Source organism: Buteo buteo, chromosome 12 (assembly GCF_964188355.1).
Source record: "Buteo buteo chromosome 12, bButBut1.hap1.1, whole genome shotgun sequence".
In the NCBI taxonomy this organism is placed as follows: Eukaryota; Metazoa; Chordata; class Aves; order Accipitriformes; family Accipitridae; genus Buteo; species Buteo buteo.
The window spans coordinates 350042-361251 of NC_134182.1; the positions used below are offsets into that span (position 1 = coordinate 350042).

The window sequence follows — 11210 nt, forward strand, 5'->3', positions numbered from 1 at the left end:
CCCGCTCCCCGCCCGCCCGCCCGCTCCCCCAAGATGGCGGCGGGGCGCACGCGCCGTCCCCGCTCCCCGCCGGGCGCACGCGCCGTGCGTGGGAGCGGGGGGAGCCGACGGCCGCCCCCCCCTCCCTCAGCGCGCATGCGCGGGGCGGGACGACCCCGCCCTCCTCCTCTACGCACGCGTCCGCCCCGCCGGAGGGGGGGGGGGGGCGCGAGCACGCGGGGAGGAGGAGGGGTAACCGCCCCGCCCTGCGCATGCGCACGGGCGAACCGGCAAGGGCGGGCGGGGAGGGCGGGGAGAGGAGCGGAGGGGCGGGGCCGGGCGGCAGGGCGACCCGCGCGTGCGCCTTTCCCTCCCGCTCCCCCCCCCGCCCTCCCCGCGCATGCGCAAGGGCGGGGCGCTGTCAGGGCGTGTGCGCGCGCGGGGAGGGGAGGGGGGGGAAGCGGCGCGGCGGGGCGGGTCGCGCATGCGCGGTGCGGGCGGGGGTTGCAGCAGCCAGCGCGGCGGCGGCGGCGGCGGCGGTTGGGCTCGCGGACGGGGGGGGTGAGTCCTGGGCTTGGGGGGGGGGCGCAGATATTGGGGGGGGGTAAATTTTGGACCGGGGGGGGGGGGACGGACGACGACGACGAGCAGCGCCGCGCCGCGCTCTCCCCCCCCCCCTCCCCTTCCGTGCGCGGGCCGCGCGCGCGGGGCCCCGCGTGGCGGCGGCGCGCGCGCCCCGCTCCTCACTCCCTCCCCCCACCCCGCACCCCCCCTCCCCTATATAAAGCGCGCGCCCCGCTTCCCCCTCCCCTCAGACGGGCGGCGGCCGCCGCCCCGCACGGACGCGGACCCGCCGCGCTCCCTTAAAGACCCCCACAACCCCCATTAAAGCCCCCCCCAATTCCTCTTAACACCCCCCCCCCCCCGGACCCCCCCCTCCTCAAATCTTTCCTGAGAGGAAAGCCGCCCCTGGGAAAGATTTTTATTTTGGGGGGGTGGGGGGGTGTACGGCTTCGCTAGGTGGGTTGTGCGCACGCGTGTCTAAGGGGGGGTTTTGGGGTTCCAGTAGGGCTGGGGGGTGTTGGGGGGCTTACTCTAGAGCGGGGGGGTACCGAGAGGTCTTAGGGCCCCCCCCCGGTTGGTGGCGGGGGGGGCCATGTGGCCGGGTGAGGCCTAGGCCTGGGTTTGGGCCTGGCCGCCATGCGCCGGGAAGGGGGGGGGGGGGTTGGGGTGGACACACGGGAGGAGGGGGACGGGAGGGAGGAGAAGGGGGGGGCACCCACGGGGACCCCTCCGAGGCCACGGCCGTGGGGGGAACCCCCCTGTACCGGGGGGAGGGAAGCCCCCCAAGGGGGGTGGGGGGGGTTGGGGTCACCCCACGTGTGTCACTCTTCCCCCCGCCCCCACGTGTTTGGGGACACCCCCACCCCCCCCACCGGCTTGGGGTCCCCCTCCGTCACCCCCTAATTGGGGACAGACCCCAGGCCGAGTGGGGTCTGGCAGGAGGGGTTGGACCTCCCCCTGCACCCCAAAACCAGTCTCTGGCCCCCCTGGGGGGCTCCCCAACGCTCAAGGTTGTCCCCTGCCAGTGTCCCCAATCTCTTGGGGGGGTCCCCAACGCTGTCCCTGTTCCCCTGGGGGGGTCCCCGACCCCTTGGCCGTGTCCCCACCCATGTCCCCATCCTCCCAGGTGATCTCCCCAACCCCCTGGGATTGTCCCCATTCTCTTAGAGGGAGGGTCCCCAACCCCCTGGGGGGTGTCCCCACCACTCCAAGCTCTCCCCTGCCAGTGTCCCCATCCCCTTGGGGGGGTCCCCAACCCCTGGGGGTGTCCCCATCCTCTTGGGGGGCGTTCCCCAACCCGCTGGGGGGGATGTCCCCACCACTCAAAGGTGTCCCCTGCCAGTATCCTCATCCCTCTGGGGTTGTCCCCATCCTCCTGGGGGGGGTCCCCAACCCCCTGGGCTTGTCCCCATCTTCCTAGAAGGGGGGGAGGTCCTCCAACCCCTGGGAGGGGGTCCCCAAGCCCTTGGTGACATCCCCAAGCCCTTGGCAATGTCCCCTACTCTCTGGGGGGGGTCCCCAACCCCTGGGAGAGGGTCCCCAACCCCTTGGCAATGTCCCCAACCCCTCGGGCAGGTCTCCAGCCCCTCTGGGCTTACCCCCGTCCCCCTGAGATCGTCCCCACCGCTGTCCCCCTGCCTCCAACCACGTGTCCCCTCTCTAACCACACGTGTGTTGTGTGTCGTCCCCCCCCCAAAAAAAAACCCGCAGTCGTGCGGACACCGAGCGACATGGCGGACGACCTGGACTTCGAGACGGGGGACGCGGGGGCTTCGGCCACCTTCCCCATGCAGTGCTCGGCCCTGCGCAAGAACGGCTTCGTCGTCCTCAAGGGGCGGCCCTGCAAGATCGTCGAGATGTCCACCTCCAAGACCGGCAAACACGGCCACGCCAAGGTACCGGGGAACCCCTCGACGCCCCAAAACCCCCCCGTCCCCCCCCCCCAGCATGCTAAGCCTCTCTCCGTGTGTCCCCCGCCCCAGGTACACCTGGTGGGAATCGATATCTTCACCGGGAAGAAGTACGAAGACATTTGTCCCTCCACCCACAACATGGACGTCCCCAATATCAAGAGGAATGATTTCCAGGTGAGGGACACACGCACATACACACACACACGGGCTTTTGGGTGGGCGCAGCCCTCAATTTGGGGGTTGGGGAGAAGCGGGAACCCAAATTCTTGTGACTTGGGGTGGTGCGGGGGGCTACAACTCTCACATCTCGGAGGTGGGGAAGGGGTTGGGGTGGTGGGACCCCCAAAACCCCACATCTCAGGGTGGTAGGACCCCAAAAGCCCACACAGCTCAAGGGGGTGGGACCCCCAAACCCCACATCTGAGGGGGATCGTGGGGGTGCCATCCCCACGGCGTGAGGTGGTGGGACCCCCAAACCCCACCCTGGGGGGTGGGGGTGGCCATGGGACCCCGAGCCCCACACCTGGGGGTCGTGGGACCCCAAACCGCACCCTGGGGGTGGTCACAGGTCCCCGAGCCCCACACTCGGGGGTCGTGGGACCCCAGACTGCACCCTGGGGACAGTCAGAGGACCCTGAGCCCCACAACTCAGGGTCCTGAGACCCCCCCAAGCCCCATAGATGGGGACCGCGGGACCCTGAGCCCCACGCTTGGAGGGGGTGGGTGGGTTGTGAGCCCCCAAACCCCACTGAGGGGGGTGTCGTGGGCTCTGCCCCGTGGCCGTGGGTCGCTCCCCAAGTGACACGGCCGTGGGTCGGCAGCTGATCGGGATCCAGGACGGGTACCTGTCCCTGCTGCAAGACAGCGGGGAGGTGCGGGAGGATCTGCGCCTGCCCGAGGGCGAGCTGGGCAAGGAGATCGAGCAGAAATACGACTGCGGGGAGGAGATCCTGGTACTTGGGGGGCTGGGGGGCACTTGGGGGGCCGGCTGGGGGGCTGGGGAGGGGAGTCAGGGACTGGGGAGCACTTGGGCTGGGGGGGGGAGGAGATCCTGGGACTTGGGGGGGGGGTTACGGGGCTGGGGAGATACTGGGTGGGGATTTGGGGCTGGGGAGGCGCTGGGCAGTGAGGGGGGCCAGGGAGCACTTGGGGGGCTGGGGGGGGGGTTATGGGGCTGGGAAAAGGAGCGCTGAGGGTTCTTGGGATGCCGTGGGGCAGCTGTGGGGTGGCTGGCGGTTGTCGTGGGGCTGGCTGCCCCACTGAATCCTCGTGTCCCCCCCCAGATCACCGTGCTGTCGGCGATGACCGAGGAAGCTGCTGTCGCTATCAAGGCCATGGCGAAATAGGGGAGACGCAGGTGGGGGGCGGATGCCGTGGGGCTGGGGGGGGGGATGCCGTGGGGCTGGGGGAACTGCCATGGGACACGGGGATCCGCTGTGGGGCTGGGAGGGATGCCGTGGGGCAGGGACTGGGGCCTTTGCTGTGGGGCAGACAGAGGCGCGATGGGGCTGGGGCAGTGGGCCCGCTGTGGGGCAGAGGCAGCGCTGTGGGGCAGCAGCTCAGGGCTGAGGGAGATGGTCAGGTTGGGGGGCTGGGGGCTCCGCTATGGGGCCCAGCCCCCCAACCTGCCCCGCTCTCTCCTGACAGGCCGGCGGACGCAGTGGGGCGGGGGCCCCCCCCCGGGAACACTACAGCCGCCGGGGGGGGAGGGGCGACGTGGGGGAGGGGCGAGGAGGATCGAGCTTGGGGGGCTGGGGGGGGGCCCCCCCAGCCCCACCCCCACCCCCCAACCGCTCCCCACCCCCCACCCCCCTCTCCCCAGCGCCGGGGCGGGGCCCCCTCCCCCCCTTACCCCCTCCCCCCTCCCGCGAGTGGGGGGAGGGGCTCCCCACATCCATGGGGGGAGGGGCGGGTCCCGGGGCCCCCTCCCCCCCCCCAATAAAGTTTGTTAAATCAGCCTGAGTAATAAAAAAAACTTAAAAAAACAACCAACCAAAAAACCCACCAAAAAGCACCCAAAAAGAGGAGTTTAATGAGGGAGGGGGCGGGGCCGGCGTCATCACGTGTCGCCGTCCCCTCCCCCTCCCCGCCCATGTCGTCATCGCGGCGTCATCACTTGTGGTAGAAGCGCTGGGCCTGGCCGTGGGGCAGGAAGGGGTGCCGGGGGGCCGGGGGGGTGCTGGGGGGGAACCCCGACTGGGGGGGGGGGGGAGAGGGGTGTCAGCTCCGCCGCCCCCTCCCCCACCCGCCGATGGGGGTGGGGGGGAGGGGGTGGGGGAGGGGCGCGCACTCACGCTGTGGGGCTGCTGGGGGCTGGCGCCGTGGGGCGGGAAACTGCCGGGGGAGGCGGGGCGGGGCGGGTGGGGGTAGGGCAGCCCCGACTGGGAGGGGGGGAGAGGAGGTGTTGGGGGAGGGCACGCCCTGTGCCCCTCCCCCACGCCCCCCAAATCCCCCCCTTGTGTGTCCCCACCCCCCGATATTTGGGGGGGTCGGGATGGGGATGGGGGGTGGAGGCACCACCCCACCCCCTGCACCCCAAAACTCCCCCCAGCCCCTCCCCCATCACCTCAGTACCCCCGACCCCCCCTTCCCACCCCCAAAGCCCCCCACCCCCACCCCTTTTGCCCCCCCCCCGCCCCGCTCACGGCGTCGGTGAAGCCCGATTGGCTGTTGGCGTGTTCCAGCTGCTTCTGCAGGGGGATGGTGCTGCTGGGGGGCAGGAACCCTGGGGGGGGGCACACGGGGGTCAGCCCCACGCGTGTGGGGCAGAGACCCCCCCACCTCCTCCAAGTTCTGTGGGGTGTGGGGGGGAGGGGCCGAGCTGGTGGGCTTGGCCCCATAGGGGTGGGGTGGGGGGGCTGAGCTCCACATATAGGGGTTGGCCCCACATCTGTGCGACAGGGCAACTGCTGGGGGGGGGGGGGGGGTGTCCCACACACGTGGGGTGGCATCACGTGTGGGGGAGAGGCAGAGAGAGCTCAGACCCACACGTGTGGGGCTGGCTCAGTGTGTGGGGCAGGACGTGGGGTCCGAGCCCCCCACGTGGGGCGCGCTCAGTGCGGGGGGGTCGGGAGACGAGACTGAGCCCCGCGTATGTAGGGCAGGACGTAACCGAAGGAGTTGGGGCTCAGCCCCCACGCTACGTGGGACGGGTGGCATGGGAAGGGGTGTGGCAGTGGGTGTGTCCCCGTGGCCCCGCCCCCCGTCCCCGCCCCCTGACCTGTCTGGGCGGGGGGGAAGTGCCCGTGGAGGCCGTAGCCGCCCCCCGGCTGCTGCTGGGGCAGGAACGGCAACGCCGGGAACGCCGAGGGGCCTGGGGAGAGGGGTGACCCATGGCCCGCCGCCCCACGGCTCACCCCAGCCCCACACCTGAGCCCCCAGACCCACGCCTGACCCCCCCCAGACCCACATTGGCCCCAGTTCCCCATCTGCTCCCCGGACCCCACAGCAACCCTCAGCCCCTACCTACCCCCCCCCGCCCCCCAGGACCTCCCCCAGCCCCCATTCCCCCCCACAGCCCCACAGCAACACCCTCCAGCCTCTCCCTACCCCATAGCCGCCCCTCATTCCCCCTCCAGTGCACCCCAGCAGCCCCACAGCAGCCCCCCCCAGCCCCACGGCAGCCCCCCCACCCCCTCCCAGTCCCTCCCAGTGTCTCACCGCGGATCTGCTGGGAGCCGGCGTAGCTGACTGGGACGGGCTGCCCGGGAGGGAAGGGGTGCTGGCTCTGCCCCACGGCGAAGGGGCCGGGCCCCCCCTGTGCCCCCTGGAACTGCCCGTGCTCCCCCCCGGCCCCGAAGGACGGCTGCGCCCCAAAGTGCCGCGTCTGGGGGGGGGGGGGAATAACCCATAAGTTGAGGAGCAGCCCCACATATATGGGACAACCCCACAAATTGAGGAAGAACATTAGATTGGGGGACACCCCCAAATTTGGAGAGGGTCTACGTATCAATGGCGTGCCCTACCCCTCAAGGGGGTGCCCCACAAGCTGGGAGGGACCCCACGTGTCTGGGGCAGCCCCACTTGTTGGGATGATGCATATGTTTGCGGGGGGGGGGTGGGCGCACACACCAGCGGGGTGCCCCACAGATTAAAGGAGTGTCCCACAAGTTGTGGAGTGCGCCACACATTTAGAAGCCGCCCCCCAGCAACCACCAGCCCCACGGCGGCCCCCCTCGCCCCGCGGCGGCCCCACTCACGGTGATGACGGGGGGCCCGAACATCTGCTTGGCTCGGTCGGCCGCCATCAGGGTCCCGGCGCGGCTGTGCCCCCCGGGGCTGCCTGCAAGGGAGGGGACGAGCTGTCCCACGGCTGCCCCACAGCCCCCAAAACTACCTGCGGCGTGTCGGTCTCTGCCCCGTGGCACCCCATAGTGCCCCAGAGCTGCCCCAACGCCCCCCCCACCGCCCCCCAGGCCTGCCCGTGGGGTGTCGGTCCTCGCCCCCCGGCTCCTCACCCTGCATGTTGAGGATGTGGGTCCCGGCGTGCACGGCCAGCCCCTGCTGGTAGGCCGCTGCCGTCAGCGTCGTCATGTCACTGGGGTGGGGGGACACAAATTTTGAGGGGGGTGTCAGGGATGGGGGGGCACCCAAGACCCCCCCAACCTCCTGCTGCACCCCCCAAGCCCCTCTTAGAGCCCCATAACTCCCCCCAAACTGCCCCTGACCCCTCCCAGGATCCCCCTAAATACCCCCAGGACCCCCCCCAAGCTCTTAACACCCCCCCAAACTCCCCCCGACCCCCCCAAACCCCTCCTAGAGCCCCAGAACCGCCCCCCCGACCCCCCCCGACCTCTGCTCCTTGCGGCGCCGCTTCTCCTCCTCGTGCAAAACCTTCTTGAGCTGGAGGAAGAGCTGGTGCTTCTCCTCCTGCAGCGCCCCCAGCTTCTCCTGCAGCTTCAGCAGCTGGGGGGGCGGGGGGGGGCGTGAGGGGGGGGAGTTGGGGAAAGGGGGGGTGGGGGGCAGGGGGCGGGGGTGGGGCGTCCCCGAAGGAGGAGGAGCGGGGGGAGAGGGATGGGGGTGTCGTCCGTCCCCCCCCCGTGCGTGGGGGAGGGGCGTGGCCCGGCCCCGCCCGGCCCCGCCCGACCTGCTCGCGCGTCTCCTCGAGCGACATGCGCTCCTCCATCTCCTTCTTGCGGCGCCGCTCCTGCTCCTCCCGCAGCTTCTGCTCCATCATCTTGTCCACCTCCTCCTCCTCTGGGGGCGAGGGGCGGGGGTCACGGGGGTCGCCGGGTCAGGGGTCACGGGGGGTCACAGGGGTCAGAGGGAGGGTCACACCGAAGGGCTCGACCCCTCCCGGGGGGCGGGGCGGGGCTTGGGAGCGTTGTCATGGTGACAGCACCCCGCCCACCCTGGGGGCGTGTCCTACGGAGGTGAACACGCCCCCTGGCCTGGTTGCTGGGGGGCGGGGCCCGTCGCTAAGGTGGAACCAGAGGGGCGGGGCCTGTCGCCACGGGGACGGCGGGGCCGGGGCCTGCGGCCGGGGGGAGGCCTGCGCCCGGTCCCCGCGGCGCTGGGGAGGCGGCGGGGGTCTCCCCGCGGCGCCGGGAGGTCTCACCCTGCCGCTTTCGCTCCCGCTCCACCATGACGTGCCGGTGCAGCGCCCGCGCCATGGCCGAGGAGAGCTTCGGCCGCTCCAGCAGCGCCGGCATCCTGGCGCTCCTCTACCGCTCCGCCGCGCACCGGAAGTGGCGGCGCGGGGCGGCGCTTCCGCTTCCGGGACGGAAAGCCACGCCCTCTCCCCTCCGGAGAGCAAAGCGCATGCGCGCCACTGGAGGCGAGGCCACGCCTCCCCGGCGCAGCGCGCAAGCACCGCCCCCGCCAGCCACGCCTCCCCATGCAGACCACGCCTCCCCGCCTCTTAGCCACGCCCCCCGCTCCGAGAAACTCCCCCCTCCCCTCCGGGGCCCGACCCTGCCCCCCCCCCAAAACCTTCACCGGGGGGTCGATCCTGCCCCAGGACCCCCCCAGCCCCCCCAGGGGCCCGATCCTGTCCCGTCCCCCCCCCCGAAAAAGACCACACTGTCTCTCTCTCTCTCTCTCTCGTGGTTTATAAACCCGGGGGGGGGGGGGAAACACGTGGGGGGGCGGGTTCGGATCACGGGGACCCCCCCCCCTTCCCCCCTCCCCGAAAGCAGCTTTAAATAAAAATTCCTTTTTAAAAAAAAAAAAAAAAGAAAAACAACAAAAAGACACCCCCCACCCAATCCCACCCCCCCCCCCCCGGATTCACATTTGGGGGTAATAAATAAAGGGGGAGGAGGGGCAGCAGGGGGGGATGTGCAGGTGGGGGAGGGGGGGTAAGTGCTGTAGCCCCCCCACCCCCAAAATGGGGACTGGGACCCCATGGGCTCGGGGGAACACCCCCCCCCTAAATTCGACCCCTTCCTCCCCCATGGGGATCCCCCCCCCCAAATTGGGGTGAGACCCCCCCAAAATAGGGTCAGAGCCCCCCTCCCGATTTCAGGAGACCCCCCCCAATTTAGGGACCTCCCCCAAACCATCTCCAGGGTGCGGGGGGGGTGTCCCCAATTTGGGGTGTGCAAAGTGTCCCCCTCCCCCCATAAAGGGGATTTGAGGGGGGGCCCAATTTAGGGCAGGAGGGGTCCACATGGGGGGTGCCACAGGGGTCCCCAATAATTGGGGAGGGGGCAGACCCCCCCAAAAGCCCCAGGGGGGTCCCCAGCACAGGAGGGGGTGTCCCCAAATTGGGGGGGGTCCTTTTCCCTGGGGGGGGTCCCCAACCTGGGGGTCCCCATCCCCATGGGGGGGATCCATGTTTTTGGGGTGGGGGGGGCTGTGTCTCAGGGGGGGTCCCTGTGTTGGGGGGGTCCCTGCCCCCATGGAGGGGGGGGTCTCCTTCATGGGGGAGGGGTGTCCCTATCCTTGGGGGGGTTCCCCACTTAAGGTGGGGTCCCCATCCCTGGGGGGGGTTCCCCATCCCCATTAGGGTTCCTTATCCCTGGGGAGGGTCCCCACTTAGAGGGAGGGTCCCCATCTTTTTGGGGCGGTCCCCAACTAAGGGGGCATTCCCCATCCCTGGGGGGGGTTCTCCATCTTCTTGGGGGGGTCCCCAACTAAGGGGGGCTTCCCCATCTAGGGGGTTCCCCATCCCCTTGGTGGGGGGGGGTCTCCCCACCTCGAGGGGGGTTCCCCATCCCTGGGAATGGAGAGGGGATGTTCCCCATCCCTGGGGGGGGTGTCCCTGTCCTTAGGGGGGGTCCCCAATTTCTCAAGGGGGTTCCCCATCCCTATGGGGGGGTGTCCCCAGCCCTGGGAAGGGGGGCGGGGGGGTGGGCGTCCGTCCCCCGCCATCAGTCGACGCGGACCAGCAGCCCGCAGAGGACGGTGGCCCCCGGCTCCTTGGTGACCCACTCGAGCTCGGCGGGGTCCAGCCCCTCGGGGGGGCGCAGCGAGGGGGGGCCGGCCCGGAAGGAGCCCGGCCGCACGCACACCTCCAAGGCCACCTGCGCCCCGTGCGCCCGCTGAGAGCCCGGGTCCCGGAAGCTGCGGGGGTGGAGACAGCGTTAGGACACGCCCACCCAGCTCCACCCAGCCCCTCGGACACGCCCACACCGAGAAACCCCGCCCACTCCTTACCCGGACCCCCGATCCGCCCCACCACCACCCCCGGAGGGGGACTGGCCCCTTTAAGGCTACGTGTGGTGGTGGGCTCATTTGCATAGCCACGCCTACCCACCCCCGGGAATGCCTGGAAGCTGGGGGGGCGGGGACACCGATAGGATACACCCCCCGTAGGCCACACCCACCCCCATCTCCCGGGGGAATCGGCCCCTTTAAGGCTAAGGACTCATTTGCATAGCCACGCCCCCGGGTGCCCTAGAAGCGTGGGGGCGGGGACACCGATAGGGCACGCCCCCAATGGTCACACCCATCCCCCCGGGAGGGAACCAGGCCCTTTCAGGCTCCAAGCAACTATGGGATCATTTGCATAACCACGCCCACCCCGGAAATCTTTTGCATAGCCCCACCCCATAAAGCCTCCCAGCTGCTTCTGCAGGAGCTGCACCCACCTAGGCTATCATTCATTTGCATGGCCACGCCTCCTGCCACAGAAGCCCCACCTCCCTCCCGTGGTTTCCAGGGGAAACCCTTCCCAGGATAGCCCCGCCCACCCGCCTCTCATTTGCGTAGCCCCACCCACCCCAAGGGGAACCGCTCCAGCCCCATCCTCTCCCACAAAGCCCCGCCCCCTCCCCGCCCGGGCCCCGCCCCCCCGCCCAGGCCCCGCCCACGTACTGCACTTTGGTGGCGAAGGACTCGAGGGCGGCGTAGCGCAGGGCGGGGGAGAGGACGAGGCGGGGCGGGGCCGAGGGCTGAGGCCCCGCCCCGGGGGCGGGGTTACCCCGCAGGGCTCCGCCCGAGGGCTCCGCCTTGGCCGGGCCGCTCAGGATGGACCAGGGGCCTGGGGGGGGGGAGAGGAGGGGGGGTCAGTGGGGGGGGCTGTGGGGGTATAGGGGTCTGTGGGGGGGTTATGGGGGGCTATAGGGGGGTCATGGGGTGGTATGGGGGGGCTATGGGGGGGTTGAGGAGGCATTATGGGGGGGTATGTGGGGGCTATGGGGGGGTTATGTGGAGGCTATAGGGGTATGGGGGTTATGGGGGGGTTGGGGGGGTCTGGGGGGCTATGGCAGGGCTGGGGGGGGCTATGGGGGGGTTGGGGGGGACATATGGGGGTGTCCGCCCCCCAGATGCTGGGGTGCCCTGATGGGGAAGGTCGGGGGATTATGGGGA

At 70.7% G+C, this 11210-nt stretch overlaps 3 protein-coding genes across 3 annotated transcripts in view; 1 reads left to right on the plus strand and 2 right to left on the minus strand.

Annotated features, from left to right (window-relative positions):
- The first annotated feature begins 387 nt into the window (after nucleotides 1-387).
- Nucleotides 388-4412, plus strand: EIF5A (eukaryotic translation initiation factor 5A). The gene is made up of 6 exons (XM_075042282.1): nucleotides 388-540; nucleotides 2254-2438; nucleotides 2526-2630; nucleotides 3278-3409; nucleotides 3740-3813; nucleotides 4104-4412. The coding sequence occupies exons 2-5, from the start codon at nucleotides 2274-2276 to the stop codon at nucleotides 3800-3802; spliced, it is 465 nt and encodes a 154-aa protein (XP_074898383.1). The 5' UTR covers nucleotides 388-540; nucleotides 2254-2273; the 3' UTR covers nucleotides 3803-3813; nucleotides 4104-4412.
- Nucleotides 4413-4468: 56 nt separating this feature from the next.
- GPS2 (G protein pathway suppressor 2) lies at nucleotides 4469-8168 on the minus strand. The gene is made up of 10 exons (XM_075042281.1): nucleotides 8014-8168; nucleotides 7543-7652; nucleotides 7249-7361; nucleotides 6914-6993; nucleotides 6656-6738; nucleotides 6117-6282; nucleotides 5677-5769; nucleotides 5102-5181; nucleotides 4751-4837; nucleotides 4469-4652 (listed from the first exon to the last, which is right to left on the minus strand). The coding sequence occupies exons 1-10, from the start codon at nucleotides 8105-8107 to the stop codon at nucleotides 4569-4571; spliced, it is 990 nt and encodes a 329-aa protein (XP_074898382.1). The 5' UTR covers nucleotides 8108-8168; the 3' UTR covers nucleotides 4469-4568.
- A 330-nt stretch (nucleotides 8169-8498) lies between these two features.
- The window catches only part of NEURL4 (neuralized E3 ubiquitin protein ligase 4), a 22946-nt gene continuing 20234 nt past the window's right edge, over nucleotides 8499-11210 (minus strand). Inside the window, exons 28-29 of the mRNA XM_075042276.1 lie at nucleotides 10716-10881; nucleotides 8499-9962 (exon numbers count right to left, since the gene is read on the minus strand). Coding sequence (XP_074898377.1) covers nucleotides 9770-9962; nucleotides 10716-10881 — 359 coding nt within the window. The 3' untranslated portion in view covers nucleotides 8499-9769. The remainder of the gene's footprint in view (nucleotides 9963-10715; nucleotides 10882-11210) is intronic.

What these genes read in the sequence shown, in the direction of transcription:
- GPS2 (XM_075042281.1), bottom strand. Translation starts at nt 8,107, where the DNA reads ATGCCGGCGCTGCTGGAGCGGCCGAAGCTCTCCTCGGCCATGGCGCGG. An exon ending in CCACATCCTCAACATGCAGG is followed by an intron (nt 6,739 to 6,913) that starts GTGAGGAGCCGG and finishes CCTCCCTTGCAG; the next exon opens with GCAGCCCCGGGGGGCACAGC. An exon ending in CTTCCCCCCCGCCCAGACAG is followed by an intron (nt 5,182 to 5,676) that starts GTCAGGGGGCGG and finishes GCCCCCCCCCAG; the next exon opens with GGTTCCTGCCCCCCAGCAGC.
- EIF5A (XM_075042282.1), top strand. Translation starts at nt 2,274, where the DNA reads ATGGCGGACGACCTGGACTTCGAGACGGGGGACGCGGGGGCTTCGGCC. An exon ending in TCAAGAGGAATGATTTCCAG is followed by an intron (nt 2,631 to 3,277) that starts GTGAGGGACACA and finishes GTGGGTCGGCAG; the next exon opens with CTGATCGGGATCCAGGACGG. An exon ending in ACTGCGGGGAGGAGATCCTG is followed by an intron (nt 3,410 to 3,739) that starts GTACTTGGGGGG and finishes GTCCCCCCCCAG; the next exon opens with ATCACCGTGCTGTCGGCGAT.